The 21631-nt window shown below is 45.8% G+C and overlaps 1 protein-coding gene across 3 annotated transcripts in view; it reads left to right on the top strand.

Annotated features, from left to right (window-relative positions):
- Positions 1–21631, top strand: part of MORC2 (MORC family CW-type zinc finger 2) — a 39513-nt gene that overhangs the window by 11669 nt on the left and 6213 nt on the right. For all 3 annotated transcript variants that reach the window (XM_028124678.1, XM_028124679.2, XM_028124681.1), the window contains exons 4-21: positions 3723–3791; positions 4308–4398; positions 8019–8127; positions 11999–12158; positions 12262–12373; positions 12880–13005; positions 13818–13897; positions 14622–14704; positions 15139–15224; positions 16986–17126; positions 17209–17363; positions 17479–17607; positions 18114–18219; positions 18539–18671; positions 19699–19773; positions 19860–20240; positions 20827–20958; positions 21420–21474. In XM_028124678.1, the coding sequence (XP_027980479.1) occupies positions 3723–3791; positions 4308–4398; positions 8019–8127; positions 11999–12158; positions 12262–12373; positions 12880–13005; positions 13818–13897; positions 14622–14704; positions 15139–15224; positions 16986–17126; positions 17209–17363; positions 17479–17607; positions 18114–18219; positions 18539–18671; positions 19699–19773; positions 19860–20240; positions 20827–20958; positions 21420–21474 (2223 nt within the window). The remainder of the gene's footprint in view (positions 1–3722; positions 3792–4307; positions 4399–8018; positions 8128–11998; positions 12159–12261; positions 12374–12879; positions 13006–13817; positions 13898–14621; positions 14705–15138; positions 15225–16985; positions 17127–17208; positions 17364–17478; positions 17608–18113; positions 18220–18538; positions 18672–19698; positions 19774–19859; positions 20241–20826; positions 20959–21419; positions 21475–21631) is intronic.

Below are 21631 nucleotides of genomic sequence, written 5' to 3' on the forward strand. Positions count from 1 at the left end.
CACTATAGCATTTTAGAAAAAGACTTGATTTTCTCCAAATACCTCAAGATTGGGTATCTTGGCTGAGATATCTTTAACTTCACACTTTTCTTTCTTTTTGTTTTTTTCCTTTTTTAAAGATTTTATTTATTTGACAGAGACACAGCGAGAGAGGGAACATAAGCAGGGAGAGTGGGAGAGGGAGAATCAGGCTTCGCATGGAGCAGGGAGCCTGATGCAGGGCTTGATCCCAGGACTCTGCGATAATGACCCAGGCTGGAGGCAGACGCTTAACGACTGAGCCACCTGGCTGCCCCAACTTCACACTTTTCTACCTCAGAGCCTTATTAACACATTCAACAGGAGGAATAAAAGCAATCTCATTTTATCAGTACAATGATAAAATTAGTAATACCCTAATAACTATAAAGTTCTTATTGTCAGTACACGGGGGAAAGTATTTTCCTGACTCCCATTCTGAGACTAGATTGATACTGAACTTGGAAATCCCCTTAAACATCAGATTTAGTTTGAATTCACTAAAAAGTCATGTTTTAAAAAAAGGGTGACAAAGGAACCAGACGCTTAAAGTGTGGAGGTATTCATTTACCCAAAGCATTCCTGTTAGACGGGGCCAGACAATAATGTGCCTGTCAGAAGTAGACTCCATATTTTTACTGACTTTCTTGACTTCCTTGGATAGGCAGTGCCATTCCTCAAAGAAAGATCCCCTTTGTGATGCTAAACCATGGTTAGTAAGTGGAAAATTAGAGCACATGTAACTGAAATGAATACTGCTCAGATTGTAAAAGAACAATGAAGAACTTGGATATCATTTTATTACAACTTCTGCTAAGGACAATTTTATTTTCTCATCTCTGATTTTTGACTTATGAGTTCCATTTTACATTTCATCTCCTGCTTCTTTCTGTCTTCTCCCCAGTGGGAGTTGGATGATGGGATGATGTCAGGCTAATTTGGAGAAGCCAGACTTGGCCATATTGGGGGGAGCTTAGATGTGCATCCTTCCAAACTCATTTTGATAATCTTACATAGCTGCTACCAGGATCTGAAGCACAACTATAAAGAAGGCAATTTGGCTTTGCCTTCCCTGTCTTGCTTCCAAGATGTATGATGGGAGTGGGAGCATACAACACCCAGCTGCTTAGACTCTCCTCTCTCTAGAACTCCCCCTCCTTCATCAAAATCCTTTGTGTGGAGGCTTCAGATAACACTCAACTGACTGATAAGTAAATATCAGGTGTTAGGAATACATCTCTAACTGGTGGGATGTCTAGGGAGATCGTTTTGAGCTATCTGGTTCTTGATTCTCTAGCTTAGTGCTTCTCACAGAGTGGTCCACTGATGGACAGCATCAGCATGGGAGCTTGTTAGAAATGCAAATTCTCAGGTACCTCCTCAAACCCACACAGACTTTGTGGGGTGGAGCCCAAAATCTGTATTTTTAACAAGCTCTTCAACGGATTCTTATGCACAATACATTTTGTTCTAGCTGTTACTCTTAATCTCCTGCTTAAACCCTTCTGCTTAACTGATTTGCTACAGAGAGTAGCATCTATTGGACTGTAAGCTCCATGAAGGCAGTGGTCATATCTGCATTGTTTACTACTGTCTTTATCACAGAGCCAGGAACAGAGGAAGTGCTCAGTAAATACTCATTGAATAAACAAGTGATCAGGATAAGCGTTGTAGCCAGGTGATGATGCCACATTGCCTATTTCCAAAGTTGAAGAAGTGACTGCTGTGTCAGCTAGTCTTTCTTGGCCCTGAGGCAGTATTGCTTATGATCATGTGGACTTGGGTACTACTAGCTGCTTACAGGCTGTTGATCACTATGTGGCCAGGAGGATCCTCTACTGGTGGAACTTTTACCCTTGTAAACCATATGAAAAATATTTAAATGAAGTCCTTGAACAAGGAAGGGATCTCAGACCCACTGTTAAGTGATGATTATGTGCCTAACAAACACAGGAGCCTTGCAGTAATTTCCTATATAGTGTTCAAGGAATGCCAGTTGGCTTGAACCAGTTTCTAGATTCCAAAGCAGAATCTTCATGAATGTTTTATGGCTGAAGTGTACAACAAATGGCTCTTGGCTAGATTTAGAACACTTTTTTTTTTTTACCATGCTCTGTATCTGTCCTAGTTTGAGTTTCCATTTAATACTTTGCTTCCTCCAGAAGGAAATTTTGAAGCCTTTTTGCACTTTTCTTGCACTTGCTCATGCTTAACTAGATCTCACTTGGATTCTCCACACTGATAAGAGGCACTGCCATAAGGAGAAATTTTCTTATCTACCTTACATGCTTAACAGGAAGGTCCTTGCTCTTGAACTTTCAAGAAGCACTTGTTATTAATGTTTCAGCAAAGTCAGCTTCCTGAACACTTAGTGATACTTGAAAATCTGTGGTTTATAGTACTTTTAAAATTGTGTTTTAAATTACACTTAACTAGTCAATTTAACAGAGGGTGGTCATGACTCACTTGAATCTTTAGCCCAAGGGGAGGACAAAGAGTATTTTAAACTGGGATTCCTCAGCTTTGATAGTTGTATAAAGTTAGTGAACCACAGCTTGCGGGGAACAAAAAAGTAATTGGGAACTAGGCTCCAAAGCAGCCTTGGGCTTGTCCCTGTAGTCCCTTACATAGATTTTTTCCTTTTAGTAGAAGTGATCTCCTGATTCCAAAGCCTGTGCTGTTCTCCTTTGTCAATATAATCCTCACCTTGGAAACTCCAATATCGCCCCCTTCTCTATTTGGGAATCTCTTCTTTAGTGTTTGTGACATGCTTAGACCCATACTACTTTGAGTAACCACCTGCTGCTGCAGAAGACCCACTGAAATGGCAGCCAGTTTGTTTTGTTCCCCTTCTGTCAACCAGGAAGCCCTGCCATGGCTGCACTGTCAAAGGACTTAATCCTCTTGTCAAAAGACTATTCTTCCTTCTAGTCGAGCAAGTCCAGCTGGGAACCAGGCAGTTCTCACTGCATGTTGTGCCATCATATTCCTAGGTTAGGGAGCCATTTCAGGGACCCATAGCAAGCAGAGGATGTGGCAATGAATACAGATAGCCCAGAAATTCAAGTTAGCCTGGGGGTAGTCATACACAGACTTAGCAGTTTCTCTGGATAGTAACTGCCACCACTGTGCCCACAGCATGTCTGGCTTGATCACATTGTCTGAAGGCTACCCCAGATTTAACCCACAAAGGAGATGCCCTGTTGAATTTGAGCAGTGTTGATAAGGTACAGTGTGTTGTAGGTGGAGTACTTTAGTGACTTGGGGTCCATAGCGGAGGGCAGAGGTGGAAGTAATCCAGGTGGAAAGAGGCAGAAGGATGATTGAGGTTTGCATTAAATACATGCATATTCAGGGGTGCCTGGGTGACTCAGACAGTGGGCTCAGATCATGACCTCAGAGTCCTGGAATCGAGCCCTGAGTTGGACTTCCTGCTTGGTGGTTAGTCTAGTGGACCAGGTATTTCCTGCCCTCAAAGATTCTGTCAATCTTTGTCATTAACTAGAAAGCATTGGAGAACCTTTGATAGTAATGTCTACCTTCAAGGACCCCGACACGTACCTTCTAATAGACTATTAGAAAGAGGAGCTAGGTTTGTCCTAATGTTTTTGGCCCAAATGTCACATTGATCCACCTTTGACCTTACCCATTTTGGCGCCCTCTGGTAGGTAACTACACAGTAATGGCAGCTGCTTCTCTTACAGAAAGGCGAGAGGACCTTCGAGGAGGATTTATGCTTTGCTTTTTGGATGATGGAGCAGGAATGGATCCAAGTAAGTGATGAGATTTCTTCTTTTGGGGAGGATGTAACTCTTTTTACTAAATACTCATTGTGTTGTTTTTCTGTTGCCTTACTGTTGTGACTAGAAGATCCACCTGGAGAGAGAGAGGTCTGTTGCAACATCTCAGGCTTAATTCCACTAATGGATTTGCCAGGTCTTGTCCTAGCATGGGAGATAGGATCTGAATGGCAACCTGAAGTCAGTCAGATTACCTGTCTCTTGACATTGTATTTATCAGCTTGCACAACATCCTGGAGCTGGAACTACAGAGGTCTCCCTCAGCCTTCATACCATGTTCTGGTAACATAATAAAGTCATAGTGATGGTGGTACTAACAGGCCAGTCAGAGGTTGTCTCCATTTGCCTCATGGTTCTGAATTTCCTTGGGAAGTGGTTTTAGTAGACACACAGCCCTGCTCAGATTTAACAAAGCTCAGACCTTTTATTTTTGAGGATCCTGGGGAAGAAATGCAAATGCTTCTCTTTGTTTTGTGCCTGTCACTTCAGGTGACGCTGCCAGTGTGATCCAGTTTGGGAAGTCGGCCAAACGAACACCTGAGTCCACCCAGATTGGGCAATATGGGAATGGGTTAAAATCGTAAGTATACTAGAAGCCTGTCGTAGGACTCAATACAGAATCAAGCAGTACTCTCCTGCTGTTGTCCAATGAAAACTTTCTATTCCTTATCCTTCCATTAGTGTAACTCTGGAGCAGAAGAATTAAATCAGAAAGAAGTAGTAGTTTGGGGACTTAGCAACTGTCGTTCAAAGATTTTATTTATTTATTTATTTGAGAGAAAGAGAGCATGAGAGGGAGGAGGGTCAGAGGGAGAAGCAGACTCCCTGCTGAGCAGGGAGCCCGCTGTGGGACTCGATCCCGGGACTCCGGGATCATGACCTGAGCCGAAGGCAGTCGCTGAACCAACTGAGCCACCCAGGTGCCTGCAACTGTCGTTCAGCCAAGTTTTCCTTACAGATTGAAAGAATGAACATCCTAAACCATTTGGGGTGAGAGAAGCAAGCTATAGGTTTCTTTTGGCAATGTGCTTTGGAACCGCATTTTTCCTCCTGATGAAAATTCTTATTTTTACCCTGTGGTTTGAGGATGCAAGTGGTTGTTTTGCGGGGTTCGGATGTGTCTGAGATGCTAAAGGGGTTGCTTCATGGCACAGCAGTGTTCCTTGAGCACCTGCCACATGTCATGCTTTGAGCCAGGCACTGGGGATCCAGAGTGAGTAATAGAGATCTGAACCCTCCCTCTCAGAGGACATGGTCTCCACTTCTGTGTCCTGCTAGACCCTGTAGCAGGGACCTACCTAATGTCTTCAGATCCTTTGGGACTTCTTTCTTAGCCCTTGGTTCCCACTTGTTTGGTGTTTGGAATGTGTTGTTCTGGTTTTGAGTGAAGGCCCAAGGGAAAGGTTTCTATTTCTGAAATGCTCACTTCCAGCTGTACATACCTTTGGACGGAGTAAGATTTAGTGGAATTGGAGTTTGTACAAATGGAATTCTGAGTCACGTTTCCAGTCTTGCTGTGGAAACGTGTTGTTTTGTTAGAGGGTGGTGCTTTGGTCAGTCAACAGTATCACTTGTCCCTCACATGCAGCATGCTTTAGGTGTGTGGCAGGGAAAGAGCGTGCTTCCAAAGACATCGGAGACATGGTACCTGGACTTTTTGATTTGTCTTTCAGGGGAGAAACCAAATGGTAATAACAAGTACTTACCATGTGCCAGGCACTGTGCTAAAAACTTTACTTGGATGATCTTATTTAATCCTCCTATTCTCATTTTTTTTTATTTGACAGACAAAGCGAGAGAAGGAACACAAGCAGGGGGAGTGGGAGAGGGAGATGCAGGCTCCCCGCTGAGCAGAGAGCCCGATGCGGGGCTCGATCCCAGGACCCTGGGATCATGACCTGAGCGGAAGGCAGATGCTTAATGACTGAGCCACCAGGCGCTCCTATTCTCATTTTTTATTCTCATTTTCCAGTGAGGAAATTGAGATTTATGGGGATGAAGTGATTTGCCCAGAGGTATACAAATATTTGCCTGAGTGTAGAGCTGAGATACGAACCAGGTCCTTTTGACTGCAAAGCCGGAGCTGTTATCCATCTCACTTCAGTCATGCAAATTAAAATTCAAATCTCATCTCAGCCACTTAATTATTGCTCTGAGCCTCAGTTTCCTCCTTTGTAGATTGGGATTATAATATGTGCCAAGTAAGTTAAGGATTAAATGCTGTCATTGCTTTGAGAGCCTTAGACTAGTTTCTGGATTCTTATTTTATTTCTCCTTTGTTCTTTCCATTAGCAGATTCCTGGTCTAGGGTAGGGTCTAGGAATCTATAGGTTAGGTTCCGCAAGTGATTCTGGTGCTGGTGCCCTAAATCCCAGTAACTGAGGTCTCTTAGAGTCAGTGCGAAAGAAGTCCTGACTTCCCATCTGGATTGTAGGCCAGCCTCCTCCTACCTGGTTTTAGCAGTTTTGTGGCTGCAGGCAAGCTGTTTCACATCTCTGAATATCTGTTTTCTAATCTAGAAAACGGGGTTCTAGTCTCTGACATTCTCCCTTACAGAGCAAGTTTGAGGCGCAAACTAAATATGACTCTCACGGTGCTTAGAAGACCAGGAAGTTGAGAGTGTTCTCATTAGCATATTTTAGTAGAATGAGTTTCGTAAAGGATGCATTGAGTTGGAGCCATCTAGTGTTGAGAGTGTATTTATTTTGAAACCAGAAGTTGAAAAAGAGTTTCAAGAGGGAGTGATTTGTGGTGAGAATAGGGCTGAGAAGCAAGGAAGCCAGCAGAAAGGTGGCGGTTTTGGGGTTGTTGCTCTTCAGCTTCCGAGGTCAGGATCAAAGAGGGAAGAAAGGAAGCACAAAGTGAGAGTTTTTGCCAAATTAGGGCAAGAACAAGCTTTGACAGAAAGCAAGGTAATGTGCCTCATTTTGCTATCCATAAGCTTCAGGGAAGAAGGAGGAGGGCTGTGAAATCTGTCAGAGGAAGCAGCATTGCCAGCATCTTGGGAACTGGAAGAGGAGAAAGAGAACTTGGCAGCCCCCACGGTGTCTCTGGATAGTGTCCTGGGCGTTTTCCTGAGCATTTGGGGAAATGGGACATGGCATTCATTTATGTGTTTGGCATGCCAGCCTGGTTTGTATTTGTACAATGAAGAGAGTAATGAGGCTTTCCACTGCCATCCCCTCCCTGGGGTATTATGAAGACTAATGAGATAATAGCCATAAAGCCCCAGAAGCTGCTCAGAAGAAAGGAGCTAAACAGCCCCGTTGTTCACTGGGCAATGAACTGTTGGAACTTCTGCCCTGTTCCATGTTGCCCAGAAAGGCCTGTCTTTGCCTGTTTCTCAGATGATTTAATGTGGCCAAACAGGAAGGAAGCAGTTGATTCCATTCGGACTTTTGCCTTGTGGAACCCAGCCTCAAGGCACATTTCCCAGAAACCAATTGCATCTAAAAGCAGGGACCGCCTCTGTCATAAAGAGCTTGAGGTGGCGAAACAATTTTGAGACAGAAGATGGTTGTAGTTACAGGACGTGAGCCAATTATAGGGCTCCTTAAAAACTATGATTAAGAAGAATTATGTTGTGTATGGTTAGCCCCTATATTTGGCTGAGCCTTGGGATTATACTGGGTTTTGTTTTTTTTTTTTTTTGAGGACTTATGAGTGTAGACTGTGGGCTGTGCCCTTGATGGTACTGCCATTTGATGAGTGAATGAGAAGGGAGTTTGTGTCAACAAAGGAAGGATCAGATGGGAACTGGATGTGGTTAGCATGGAAGATGATGTGTTGAAGGTATCGGTTCCTGGAGAGAAATCTGATGGTGGCACAAAGAGTACAGCAGTCCTTGTGTAGCTGAGATGAACCTGGTGCATGGGCAGCAGGGTTACTTACTATGTGCAGCAGGTCGGGAGTTAACTTGGGGCTGACGATCCGTGGTCAGTGTGCCCTAGAAGGGTGGTGGGGAAGCCTTGTATGGTGGGTAAGTGCGGTCAGGCTGGTTGTGAGGAACAGTGAAGGCTGATGGAAGAGTAGAGGGAATGAGGACTGTGGACCTCTCATCTCAGGGTCCTGCGAGGGAGGGAGGTCTTGAGGAGAGCCCTTCAAAGGCAGTTTCAGTCATGTCCAGAGGGTGAATTTCCTCCTTTTTCAGATGAGTTTTTGAATCCCTGGGAGAATAACCCATTTCTGCTTTCCTTTCAGGGGCTCAATGCGCATTGGGAAGGATTTTATACTCTTCACCAAGAAGGAAGACACCATGACCTGCCTCTTTTTGTCTCGGACCTTTCATGAGGAGGAAGGCATTGATGAAGTAGGTCCTATCCTCGTGGCCTAAGTCGTCATTTCACATTTCCTGGGTCGGCTTAGGTTATTTGCGATGCTGGGCTCATTGGGGTTGCAGGATTGCAGCAATGCCCCCTTATGGTATTAGCTGGTTGGATGAACTGGTTGAGGGGTTAGGCAGACCTCTTAAGTGTGAGAGGAAGTAAAAATCTCAAAGCTTTAGAGAACAGTTGTCCTGTTTCTGAGAATGAGGCCATCAGGATGGCAGAAACCAAGAGTTGGATTTGCAGCTTCTCTAGACTTGCAGCCTAAATTTAGTCTGGTGGGGTGTTAATATGAAGAGTTTTATCAAGGGGAGTGTTTTTCCTTCTTTATTGTGGGTGGAGATCACAATCTGCAATAGTAATAGGAACTAATAATAGGAGCAGCACTGTCTTTCCCATATGATGGTGATTTTGTGGAATGTGCTATGAGTGTATTTTCCTTTTGAAGAAATATGTTGTTTTAATCATCTATATCAGAAGGTACAAGTAAGATACTTGTGGGGCCTGGGCAGGTAGTGAAGCAGGTGAGTATATGGACAACATCATTGTAAGTTCTTTGCTAAATGACAGATGACACTCAGCCCTAGCTCATCATTGCTGTGCTGGAAAGAAGTCCTAATGAATTTGGAATATTCTGATTTTAAAACATTTCAGTAATTAGGTAATTATGTAAGCTAAACACATGCTCAGTTGATTCTCTTTGTGGCCTGGTGGCTCAGCCATCTACAGAGTTGGTCTGGTAAGGTCTGTGCTTCCTCACCAAGGGGGGTATCAGAGACAGTTTTAGTCTTCCCAGCCTCAGACTGGACTCTTCCTTTCATGTGTGGGAGGTGATGGCCAGAGCTGTAGAGAGGGGGCTGAGAGAGGGTCTGCAGAGAGAAATCTCCAGATAGGTAAATTTAGTCAGGGTTTTAATCTGATTAATCTCTCTTGGTTAGCTGTGATTAGATTTGTGCTGGCCCTATTTAGATGTGAGCTTAAATCATAGCAAATTAGTTCATGGTGGGAAGGAAAGGCTGTCTTTTTCCACCACCTTTACTTGGCAAGCCAGTGGATTAGTTTGCCTTTTTGGTGCACTGTGTCAGTTCATCTATCATACATGCAGTGAGAGAATTGCTACAGCTGGAAAGAACGCTCCTGGGAGAAGGTAGGGCAGGAGAACTTTTGCCCAGGCTGTGGTTTTCAGGAATGTTTCCTGTTGGACTGTGGGTAGTGGGAGGAGGGTGGTCAAGTCCATGGAAATAGTCTGTTCAAGGCCCTGAGGGAGGGTGAGGGCTGTAGGAAGGGACTTGGCAGAGGGACTACCTGAAGAAAGGTGGTGGCCTCTGGACAGCAGGGAGGGCTAGGTCAGGCTTGACCTCAGGGCCTTGGTGAGTACAGGACTAACACCAGCCTTCAAAGGGAACTTAAGCAAGGGTGTGGCAGTATCAGATTCCCTTTTAAAAAGATCAGTTTGGTGGGGCCCCTGGGTGGCTCAGTCGGTTAAGGATCTGACTCTTGATTTCACCTCAGGTCATGATCTCAGGGCATGAGATGGAGCTCGGCATTGGGCTATGCCCAGTGCTGAGCCTGCTTTAGATTCTCTCTCTCTCCCTTTCCCCCTCCCTGCCTGCTTGCACTCTCTCTCAAAACAAAACAAAACAAAACACAAAAAAATCATTTTGTTATTGTGTGGTGATTGGATTGAAAAGACAGGAGTTGGAGTAAACTAGTTGAGATTCCCTAGCTGTGTGTAGCCTGGCAGGACCACAGCAGGGAGGTCCTTTAACATGTGGGACCCACAAATCTGGTGTTTGATCACTGGAGAGGGGAAAAGGGAGGAGGGTCATGAATGATGTAGGTTCTGGTGTGGTAGCTGGGGCATGATGTGGGCTGTTTGGAGCTGGTGAAGAATAAGAGAGTAGCATCCTGCTCTTTGGTGAAGAGTGTAAGTTCTCCTGGACATGGAAAGTTAAGTTTGGGTCGTGAGCTTGGGAGGCCTGGGCTCTGGGATCCTTGGTAGCAGATGAGCTCACCTAAAGGAGTGTTCAGAGTGAGAAGAGGACCTGGGAATCTCAGGGATACTTTCCTCCAGGGAGAGGAGAAGGTGGCAGAAGAGACAGGAGTGACCAGATGGGTAGGAGGAAAACCAGGAGAGTGGTCACATTGAAATTAAGGAAGTGTCCTGATGGCCGGGATGGGTGCCAGTGGAAGTGTATGCTGTTTAAAGCAATGCTGTTATCACCTGGGGCTGCTGTGAAGAATGGGGGTTGCAGAGTCAGGTACAGATTCACAGAACACAAATGGAATTCAGTTCCCTGGGTGAAAAGGCTAGGTTGAAATTTTTTCCTTACTTGGTGCTAGAAGGTCACTATTTTGGATTGTACTCCAGTGCAGACTCAGCCAAGATTTCAAAATAGATCATTTTCTACCGGGTAGGAATGTGTCCAAACCAGCTCTAGGGATGAATACCATTAGGCATAAAGCTTCTTAGAAACCAGTAAAATGTCTCAGAACCCTTAACAGTTTATCACCCTGGCACTTTTTAAAATTACAGAATCCATTTATTCTTAGGGTGGGCCATTTGATTTGAGATTTTGAGGTACCTGGACTGGTTTGCTTTACAGAGGGAATCAAGCAGTCATCTATCCACAGGGCTCCTGGGCAGCTGGCTGGGAGAGGAGCACATCTAAGCCTCTGGGTGCGGCACTTGAGGGTAGGGTTTTTAGAAGAAAGAGTAGGATTTTTTTCCCCCAATTTTATTGAGGTACAATTGATAAAGGTAGGATTTTTAAAAACATAAGATTAAATTCCATAATATGGAATAGTGTATTAAAATACAGGTACAGTTGAGAGAATAATTATAAAGTGAACACCTAGGTAGTTGCCATAATAGACTGATACTAGAAGCCCCCAGTGTGTCCCCTCACTAATTGTATTCCTTATCGTACCTCTGAAGGAACCGCCTTCAGGTAACTTTTGTAATGATTATTTCCTTGTTTGTCTTTATAGTTTTGGCACCTGTGTTGTGTATGCATTCTTGAGTAATAGTTTAGTTTCTCTATTTTATGATATTTATTTAAGTGGGCTCATACCATAGATTGTTTTTTTTTTCTATTTTGTCTTTTTCACATAACGTTTTTTTGTTGTTTTTGTTTTAGTTAGGGGGAGGGGCAGAGGGAGAGAAAGAATCTCAAGCAGGCTCCATGCCCAGCACAGAGCCCAACGTGGGGCTTGATCTCATGACCCTGAGATCATGACTTGAGCCAAAATCAAGAGTCAGACCCTTAACCGACTGAGCCACCCAGGCGCCCCTCACCTAACGTTGTTTTTGAGATCCATGCATGTTGATGCTAATAGCTGTTAGTTTGTTCATTGTCATTACTATACCTTATTCTGTTGTATAAATATATGATAGTGTAATTTATTCATTCTGTTTTGGATATTTATATTACTCTTACATGTTTGCTGGTACATGTGTGCAGAAGACACTCCCAGAACCTGGGAGTGGAATTGCTGAGTTGTATGTTTATATGTATCTTCAGATTCACGAGATAAGTACAAATATCTTTTCAGTAGTAGAGAGAGAAGAATTGATATCAAATTGGGAGAATGGCCAGGGCCATCCCAAGCAGGGAACTGCCCATGCAAAGACCCCCAGGGCATAAATCAGCATATCCCAGAGGACCTACTGCTGTGAGGCTGAGGCTTGGGAAGGGCAGAAGCCACAGAGCCTCTGGTGTCAGGCTGCAAAGCTTGGACCTCACCTCTAGGGCAATGTGGAGCCACTGTGGAGAGGGACAAGATGGATGCACATTTTGGGGGAAGGCTATTCTGGGTCCTCCCTCAAAGTGTCTGCCCGTGCTTTCTCCAAAGGTGATAGTCCCATTGCCCACCTGGAATGCTCGGACCCGGGAACCTGTCACAGACAACGTGGAGAAGTTTGCCATTGAGACAGAACTCATCTACAAGTATTCTCCCTTCCGCAATGAAGAGGAAGTTATGACTCAGTTCATGAAGATTCCTGGAGACAGTGGTAAGTAGGCTTGAGCTTACAGCCCCTAGAATCCAGGAGCCATGAGTGGTGTGGGGATGACCAGGTGGTGCCTGGCAGGACAAAAGGAGGATTTGTTTCCCAGGAACACTGGTGATCATCTTCAATCTCAAACTCATGGATAATGGAGAGCCAGAGCTAGACATAATCTCAAATCCAAGAGATATCCAGATGGCAGAGACTTCCCCAGAGGGCACGTGAGTGTGGCTGGGAAGGGAGGGAAGGCTTGGAACTGGTGGTCCATTTTCTCAGGGAGAGAACGCTCAGGAGGTGACTTTAATAGTGAAGGGGGGGGTGGGGCTCATTCCCTGAATTTCCCGGTATTGGAGTTGATGAAGCTGAGCACTCCCAAGTTTTCTTACCACAAACAGGATGAATAGGACCGCAGCTCCTCAGCTAAGCCAAAAGAAAAGATTAATGATCCCTTGCCCCAACTCCTTGATTTGGAAACCGAGCCTAGAGACAGGATGGGTTTTGCTGGGTCTGTGGTGGGGCCAGTGGTAAGGCTGGGTCTGATGTCTGTGGAGTGCCTGTGCTGGGGATGTGAAGGGTGTGCTCCCCACACGGAGGGAGCAACCCTTCAGGGTGGTGAGAAAAGCTAACATGTGAGGTGGAGGGTCTGCAGAAAGGCTGTTCTGTCGTATCTTTGGTCAAGCTGGTCGTGGGGTGGGTGATAGCACTCCTCTATTCCTGCCACCTCTAGGAAGCCAGAGCGGCGCTCCTTCCGTGCCTATGCTGCCGTGCTTTATATTGATCCCCGGATGCGGATCTTCATCCATGGGCACAAGGTGCAGACCAAGAGGCTCTCCTGCTGCCTATATAAGCCCAGGTAGGGGTCTGCCCACCCCGGTCTGCTGTTCCCTTGAGCTGAGGATAGGGCCGTGGCTGTATTTCTCGGGGGCATTGTTTGAGTGATGCTAGGAGTGATGATAAGAGGCTCTGACAGTGTTGACTGCATCTGGGCCTTTAAGCTACTTGTGATTTACTGCATAGAAACTTCTAAGTCTTGAGGGAGGGACACAGATGGCTGATGAGCTGTGGAGGTTGGCTGGTGAAGCTTGTTGAGTGTGAGTGCCTTCTGTGACATGGAGGGTACCCTGCCTGGCACAGTGAACGGTCTGAGCCTCTCAGCTTCAGGACCAAGGGGCCTTTAGACACTACACAGGAGAGAGCAAAGGCCCTGGCTGATTGCTGAGATTTGTTTCTGCTGTGGGATTATTGATATACCTGGTGTGTAGTGGGGTTGCTTATCAAAGATGGAGAAAGGGGCAAGTGGAGTAAGGAATTGGATATTTTGCTAAAATAAGTTTGTTGCTGGGGCGCCTGGGTGGCTCAGTCCGTTAGGCGTCTGCCTTTGGCTCAGGTCATGATCCTGGGGTCCTGGGATCGAGTCCTGCATCGGGCTCCCTGCTCAGCGGGGAGTCTGCTTCTCCCTCTGCCTGCTGCTCCCCCTGCTTGTGCGTGCTCTCTCTCTCTCTAATAAATAAATAAAATCTTTAAAAAAAATGTTTGTTTTTGACTCATCATGAGAATAGTGCAGCTTGGAAGGGGGCAGGAAGGCAGGGTGCTTCCTGAGTTGCTCAATTGCTGTCCAGCCCCGCTGCTGCTTGGGTCTTGAGGTTGCTTTCTCCCCCTCTTCAGGATGTACAAGTACACATCAAGCCGTTTCAAGACTCGTGCAGAGCAGGAGGTGAAGAAAGCTGAGCATGTAGCACGGATTGGTAATGTGCACCCCCCACCCCCCTGGGCAGGAGGGGGGATCAGGTTGGGATTGTCTGGGGGAGGCTTGTGGCCAAAGCAGGATCCAAAAAAAGCTCTGTGTAGCACCCAGGGGCAGGCTGTTCTGAACCATGGGTCTAGTTCCTCTTGCACCCCTGCATGCCAATCCTCTCAGCAGTTTTTCCTCCCCAGACTCTACTTTCTCTTCATCAGCCATTTATAGGGACTTAACTAAAACAGTGTCAACTCCTTGGCTTGCTCAGAGTGAAGAATCTCACACTTTTCTTTGGCCCAAATACTTGCGAAATTGGTTTTCCTGACTCCAGGGCAAACATCTCAAGGTCTCCCATGCTGACAGGGCTTCTTGGCTGCTTGATGGAGAGTGATTGGCTGAGGACTTGGATAACTTCCAGCTCCTGCTGAGGATGTAACTCTGGTTACTTTGGGCAGTTTTTGACCTGTTCTGGTTCATTTGTAAAGTTTAAAAAACATGTCTCAAGTATAAATAGTGCCTGTTTTGTTTGGGACCTCCAAACAAAAGGATTTTCCTTTTTGTACTGACTGCATTCCAGGCAGGGAGGTTGGAGGTTGCTCTCCCAGCTCTCCTGTTCCTTGACAGTGTACACACATCTTGCCCAGCGGGTACTACACTGTGGGATTCAGGAGGGATGATTAAGAGTTTTTGAACCTTTGTATTCCTTATTCATGGTTTCTTCTGGATTTCAGCTGAGGAGAAGGCACGGGAGGCAGAGAGCAAAGCTCGGACCTTAGAAGTTCGCCTAGGTGGAGACCTCACACGGGACTCCAGGGTAAGGCCCCAGATCTGAGCAGCTATTGTCTAGCATTCCTGGCATTAGCATCCCAGAGCTGGCCTGGCTCAGCTCTAGGCTAGTCATGAACTCCTTACCTTAAAGCTGCAAAATGGATATTAAGATGATGTTTCCATAATCATTATTGAACACACTGTATGGCAGAATCTTGGCTAATCATTTCAACATCCTAACAACCATATGGAGTGGCCACTGTTAGTATTCTCAGTTTATAGAAAGGGAGATTGAAGTGAAGATGGTCACTTGCCCCAGGTCACACACAGTAGTGAAGGGGTCTGAGCAGTTCTCTACCCCTCAGTGTGTTTTTGATTCCATGTGATTTAAATTGAGAAGTTTCAGATGTTTTTTATAATACTGCCTGCTGCGGTCCAGAGCACCTCCTCCCCTCACTTGGTGCCAACGTACGTTTCCAGGTGATGTTGCGTCAGGTCCAGAACACAGCCATTACCCTGCGCAGAGAAGCTGATGTCAAGAAGCGGATCAAGGAGGCCAAGCAGCGGTGAGTGCCATGGCTGTTTTTTTTTTTTTTTTAAGATTTATTTATTTGTCAGAGAGTGCGAACGCACACAAGCAGGGGGAGTGGTAGGCAGGGGGAGAAGCAGGCTCCCTGCTGAGGAAGGAGCCCGATGCAGGACTCGATCCCAGGACCCTTAACCAACTGAGCCACCCAGGTGTCCCTGACTTCTGGGTTTTTAAAATTACGTAGCTTTTGTACTCAAAATTAAAAAGCTTGAGGAATCCCTCCCCACCCTGTGAGGTTGCTATTCTGTCACAAAGATTGCTTTGAGAGAGCCATTGATGTGATCCCAAATGCTTGTCAAATACCCACTGCAGGTTTTTTCCTGAGCTAGGAAAAGGCAGGGTGGGCCCACTCCCTGGTAGACCTCTCTTCCTGGCAACTCCTGTTCTTTCTTCCCTCCCTCCCTCCCTTCTTTTTTTTTTTTTTTTTCTGTCTCTCCCTCTCTTCTCTCTCTTTCCTTCTTTTTTCTCCTTTTCATTTAAAGGATATATAAAATGCTCATTGTATAAAACTAGTAAAACAGACCATTTTTAGAAATATTTTAAAACTCCCTTACATTTGTACCATCTGGTAATATCTACTCTTAATATTTTATCCCTGGTTACAAATGTGGAGTAATGCTGTAGATTGAGTTTTGGACCTTTTTCATCTAGAATGGGTACTTGTCCTGACTTACTAGATGATCTCCATGTCCCACCTTATGTCTGGAGCTTCTTGGGGCTCTGGACATTGAATTCCTGGGTTGCTGCTTCTTGGCCTTCCTGCCACAGGCATAGGTTTTTGGATTCTTCTGAGTGAGTGTGCTGCTCATCCATCTGCTTTTCAGCTCCATGATTTTATTTATCACATGAGGGTCTCTTCCCTCACATACGTGTTCATTGTCCTAGTGAATTCTTACCTTTTTTTTTTTTATATTCTTTTTTTTTATTTTTTATTGTTATGTTAATCACCATATATTACATCATTAGTTTTTGGTGCAGTGTTCCATGATTCATTGTTTGTTCATAACACCCAGTGCTCCATGCAGAACGTGCCCTCCTCAATACCCATCACCAGGCTAACCCATCCCCCTACCCCCCTCCCCTCTAGAACCCTCAGTTTCTTTTTCAGAGTCCATCATCTCTCATGGTTCGTCTCCCCCTCTGACATACTCCCCTTTTCTTCCTCTCCTGTTATCTTCTTCTTTTTCTTTTTTCTTAAAATATGTTGCGTTATTTGTTTCAGAAGTACAGAACTGTGATTCAACAGTCTTGCACAATTCACAGCGCTCACCGTAGCACATACCCTCCCCAATGTCTATCACCCAGCCACCCCATCCCTCCCACCCCCAACCACTCCAGTAACACTCAGTTTCTTTCCTGAGATTAAGAATTCTTACCTTTTTAAAATTTATTACTGTCTACATTAGTGGAGTAGGTATGATCTTGTGTTTAGTCCACCATGTAACTATCTTCACAGAGATTTGCAGCAGCTTCACAGTATCCCATTCATACTTAAATCTTAACGTCCCTGTTTTGTTACCAGAAGCCAGCCAAAGTCACATGCTTTTAATTAGGGATGCTTAGAGTCACTGCACAGTACCATCTCCCTTCCAAGTCTGATGGGTTACACTTTGACTGGAAATGCAAAACTTATTCCTTAACATGTCTCAAGTTTAAGCTTAAGCTAACATATCTTCAAGAACATGGTGTTTGTGTGTTCGTGGGTTGATCTGCTTAAATTTATATTGTGTCTTCTCAGAGCACTTAAAGAACCTAAAGAACTGAATTTTGTTTTTGGGGTCAACATTGAGCACCGGGACCTGGATGGCATGTTCATCTATAACTGTAGCCGCCTGATCAAGATGTATGAAAAAGTGGGCCCACAGCTGGAAGGGGGCATGTGAGTATTGCCCAAGGAGAGCTTTTCAGCCCAAGGCAGTGGGCCAGTGGGGTGACAGAGTTGTCTTTTTTCCTTCCTGCAGGGCATGCGGTGGGGTTGTTGGGGTTGTTGATGTGCCTTACCTGGTCCTGGAACCTACACACAACAAGCAGGACTTTGCTGATGCTAAGGAGTACCGACACCTGCTGCGGGCGATGGGGGAGCACCTGGCACAGTATTGGAAGGACATTGCCATTGGTAATTCCCTTTCTGTTCACTTCCAACCTTAGAATACCCTTAGTGCCCAAGGATGTAAATTTAGGAAGAGCGAGAGGCTGGCTCCTAATATGATGTGTGGGTGTTTCCTTTCCAGCCCAGAGGGGAATCATCAAGTTCTGGGATGAGTTTGGCTACCTCTCTGCCAACTGGAACCAGCCCCCATCCAGCGAGCTACGTTATAAGCGCCGGAGAGCTATGGAAATCCCAACCACCATCCAGTGTGGTGAGCCGGTGGTCGGAACCTCCTCCTGACTCTCCACCATAATCCATGACCCTCTTCTTTCTATCCCCTTGCTGGCCTCCTGACTTGACTGACATTCATGGACTTTGGGTCCCACTGGGGATGAGTCTGTTTGGTGATGGGCCTGGGAGCTTAGCCTTGGGGCTGTGTCAAGTCCCACCTGTCCCTCCTGAATGAGGCAGAAGGTGTCTAACCTGCCAGGCATCACTTGGTTTGGTACTCCATTGTTAATGGTGTGAGTGATGATTGAGCCAGGATCCTGTTGGAGGAGGGAGAGAGGCTGGGAACATTGAAAGTCCATGATATAAAGTGTCTGTTCTTGCTGGGATCACTGTCCCTGAGAAGAATTACCATTGTGTAAGGAAGGCAGAGTTGTAGCCATGGAAAGTCGGGGATATCTTTGCCTTGGGCCTGGTTGGGAGGAACCTGTTTAGTAAAGATAGTATGGAGCATGGCTGATGTTTGTGGGGGTGTTTTCTGTGTCATAGATTTGTGTCTGAAGTGGCGAACCCTCCCCTTCCAGCTGAGTTCTGTGGAAAAAGATTACCCTGACACCTGGGTTTGCTCCATGAACCCTGATCCTGAGCAGGACCGGTGAGCACTTGGCTCTAACAAGGAGATTGTGGGTATCTCCTCTCTCCCCCACTGTATTCTCCCTACCCTTTGGGTAAATAACTTGCTGTGCACCTTGAGGTCAGTGCTGATATCCTCACATCTCTGTCTTGCTACAAATAGTAAGTGCCCTGGAAATAAGAATAGATGTCTGTCCTGCAGTGAGTATTAATTCTATACATTTGGGAACCCTGAGGTTGTTGCTGTGGTGAGAGACAGCATGGGTTGGCTGAAGAGGAAGGACCATGTCCTCCTTAGGGCCCTGTTTTGCCGCAACCTCCCTAACACCCTCATTCTACAGATGTGAGGCTTCTGAACAGAAGCAGAAGGTTCCCCTGGGGACATTCAGAAAGGACCTGAAGACACAAGAAGAGAAGCAGAAGCAGCTGACAGAGAAAATTCGCCAGCAGCAGGAAAAACTAGAAGCCCTGCAGGTGCGTGGGTCGTGGGCAGTGGTCAGAGCTAGCCTGTGTCAGGTCTGTCTGGGATAGGAACAGGAACCCTCAGTGGCTCCCTGGTTCTTGAGTACATTAATGATGATCATTTTAAAAAATCAAACTGTTTTGTTTATGTGTTCCAATGTGGGCAGAAAATAAGTATTCTACCAGAGAGGTAACCACCATTAATTAACATATCTTTCTAATTTTTTATGGGTGCCTATGTACCACATATATTTTATAATAAAAATATGGAAATGATGTGTTATGACTCTTTTTAGTGCATACTTTTCTTGGGATAATTTTCCAGAAGTGAATTTGAAAGAGTAAAAGGGTTTGTAAAATCTTATGGCTTATTATAACTTCTTCCAAGTAATTCCCCAGAAGATGTATCGATTTCTGTTTTTTTACAAGTAGTATGTTTATTTTAAAGTTTTTTTTGCAAATTCAACAGGCAAAGGTACACATCTTATAATTTGAATTTCTTTCATATTTTTGAGTTGGACAATTTTTTTGTCTATTTGTTTCAGGATAGCTGCTTTTCATGTATTTTTTTCATAATTGATTTGTCAGGTTTTTGAGATGTACATATGGTACTAACCCTTTATCATTTTTATTATAAAAAGTTTTTTATTTTCTGGCTTCTGTGTCTGTGCAGATGTTCACACTAACCTGGATGTCTTAGGCCTGCCTCCCTGTCTACTGAATCCCACTTGTCCTTTCTGATCTTTTCCATCAGGCTTTTCTTACCTTTTTTGGCCTCTTTTATAGGAATTTAGTCCATTGACACTTTTTCCTGGTCTCTCAATTGTTAGATTAATCACATAGAATCCTGTAGTTTGCTGATGATACAGTGTCTCTATTTTTTGTCTCCTAGTGAGAATGGGAATCTTAAAATAGTAGAACTGTGCCTAGGTTTTCTTTTTTATGTGCCCACTATCCCAGACACATAGTAGGGATCCAAAGAGTTTGCTTGAATGTACCAACATATGCAAACAACCTCATCATCACGTTTGCTGTGCAGAAAACCACACCTATCCGGTCCCAAGCTGACCTGAAGAAATTGCCTTTGGAAGTGACCACCAGACCTTCCACTGAGGTAAAGCCCAGGAAGAGGGGAAGGGCTTTTCCTTAGGTGTCTCGTGCTGGGATCAGCGTTCTCAATTCTCTCCGGTTCTCTTTTAGGAACCTGCACGTAGACCTCAGCGACCTCGGTCACCTCCTTTACCTGCTGTGATCAAGAATGCCCCCAGCAGACCCCCTTCCCTGCAAGCTCCCAGGCCAGCCAGCCAGCCCCGAAAGGCTCCTGTCATCAGCAGTACCCCAAAGCCTCCTTCCCTGGCAGCTCGGGAGGAGGCCAGTACATCCAGGCTGCTGCAGCCACCCGAGCCACCCCGAAAGCCTGCTAGCACACTGGTTAAGACTGCGCCCCGGCCTACACCTGTGGTGCAGCCACTGTCACCATCTCTGCTACCCAACTCCAAGAGCCCTCGGGAGGTCCCAGCTCCCAGAGCCATCAAGACTCCAGTGGTCAAGAAGCCAGAGCCACCCAATAAACTGTCCCCAGTGAGATGCTTTTTCTCTTCCAGCCCCGAGTCTACTCTCAGTGGTGTAGGAATGGAATCAGGCTGTGTCAAAGCTATATTGGGGGAGCCTCACTGGAGATCACCAAATCTAAAGCTTCCTGTTGCCCCCGAGGAGGAGTCTCAATAGCTGAAGGGACTTGATCTGGTCAGGGCACAGAGCAAGTTGGTTTCCTGTCCAGGGAGCTCTTCATTGCTCCCTTCGAGTTTTGGTCTGCTATAAATTTGAGTCCCCTCCACCAGCTTCTGTGGTGTAGATGTAGGTTGGCAGCCTGGTGACCACCTTGCTGGGCTGCAACAGTGGTCAGCATGTCTCAGGGAGGTCACAGCTGGCTGGCCAGGCAGGCTAAGGGAGAAGTAAACTGAGAGGCTCCCCCTATGACAGCTTTGAGCAAAGGTCCTTGTGGGCACAGGGATCAGGAGGTTTCTCTATACTGAGTAATGTCGGGAGGCTCAGCCTTGGGGGAACTGAAAAGCACACAAGTGGAACAGCTCCTTTAGGCCAGATGGAACCTTCCTGCACTTCAAGGGCTGACAGGGCCCCTCAATTCCCTCTCCTCTTGCTATAGACCACTCCTGGTCGGAAGCGGACTCTTGGGGTCTCTGATGAAGAAGAAGCTGAGGAGGAGGCTGAGAGGAGGAAGGAGAGGTCTAAGCGGGGCAAGTTTGCTGTGAAGGAGGAAAAGAAGGACTTGAATGAGGTAGGTGGTCCCAGGTGAGGTTAGAACCTCCTTACCCAGGGTTGCAGTCTGCACCAGCTCCGTTTCTGTTTTGTGATTTGAGCCTTCCAGAAGCCCAGTTCATCTCTGTAGGACTCTTAGTCACACAGATGACTTAGAAACATGGCGCCAGGTAGGCTTCTGAGTGAGACTGGCTTCTGGCTCTCATCACAGGCTGGAGGTCACACACCAGGGAGGCTTGTGAAACCCTTTGCTTCCCTGTGTTTGTGACTTTCCTTTGCGTACTGTCTTGTTTATAAAAGTGGCAGAAGGGTAGATACTCAAGGTAGTGATTTAGAGAGCAGCTCTTGGTGAGACACGGAGATGTAAGTGGCTACATAAGACAACATGAGGTGACCGCTAATGACCCTGGGTCACCAGTCATGTAAAAATCTTTTCGGGGGCACTGGGGATGGTTCTAACAGACTCTGTTCTCCTTACAGCTCTCAGACAGTGCTGGGGAAGAGGACCCAGCTGATCTTAAGAGGGCTCAGAAAGGTGAGTTTGGGGAGGTACCTGGCAGCCTGTGGGGGAAAAGGGTAGTGGGGTCCCTCAGCCAGCAGCTGTTTATCCTGAAGGCTCTCGAAGGCTTTCCTGGCTCTGGGCTCTTATGTAGCAGTGGTTCCAAGTCTGATCCCGAGAAGAATTCTGAAGA

The sequence above is a fragment of the Eumetopias jubatus genome, unplaced genomic scaffold, assembly GCF_037043125.1.
Source record: "Eumetopias jubatus isolate StellerSeaLion01/CBP00866 unplaced genomic scaffold, mEumJub1_p1.0 scaffold_16, whole genome shotgun sequence".
Lineage (NCBI taxonomy): Eukaryota > Metazoa > Chordata > Mammalia > Carnivora > Otariidae > Eumetopias > Eumetopias jubatus.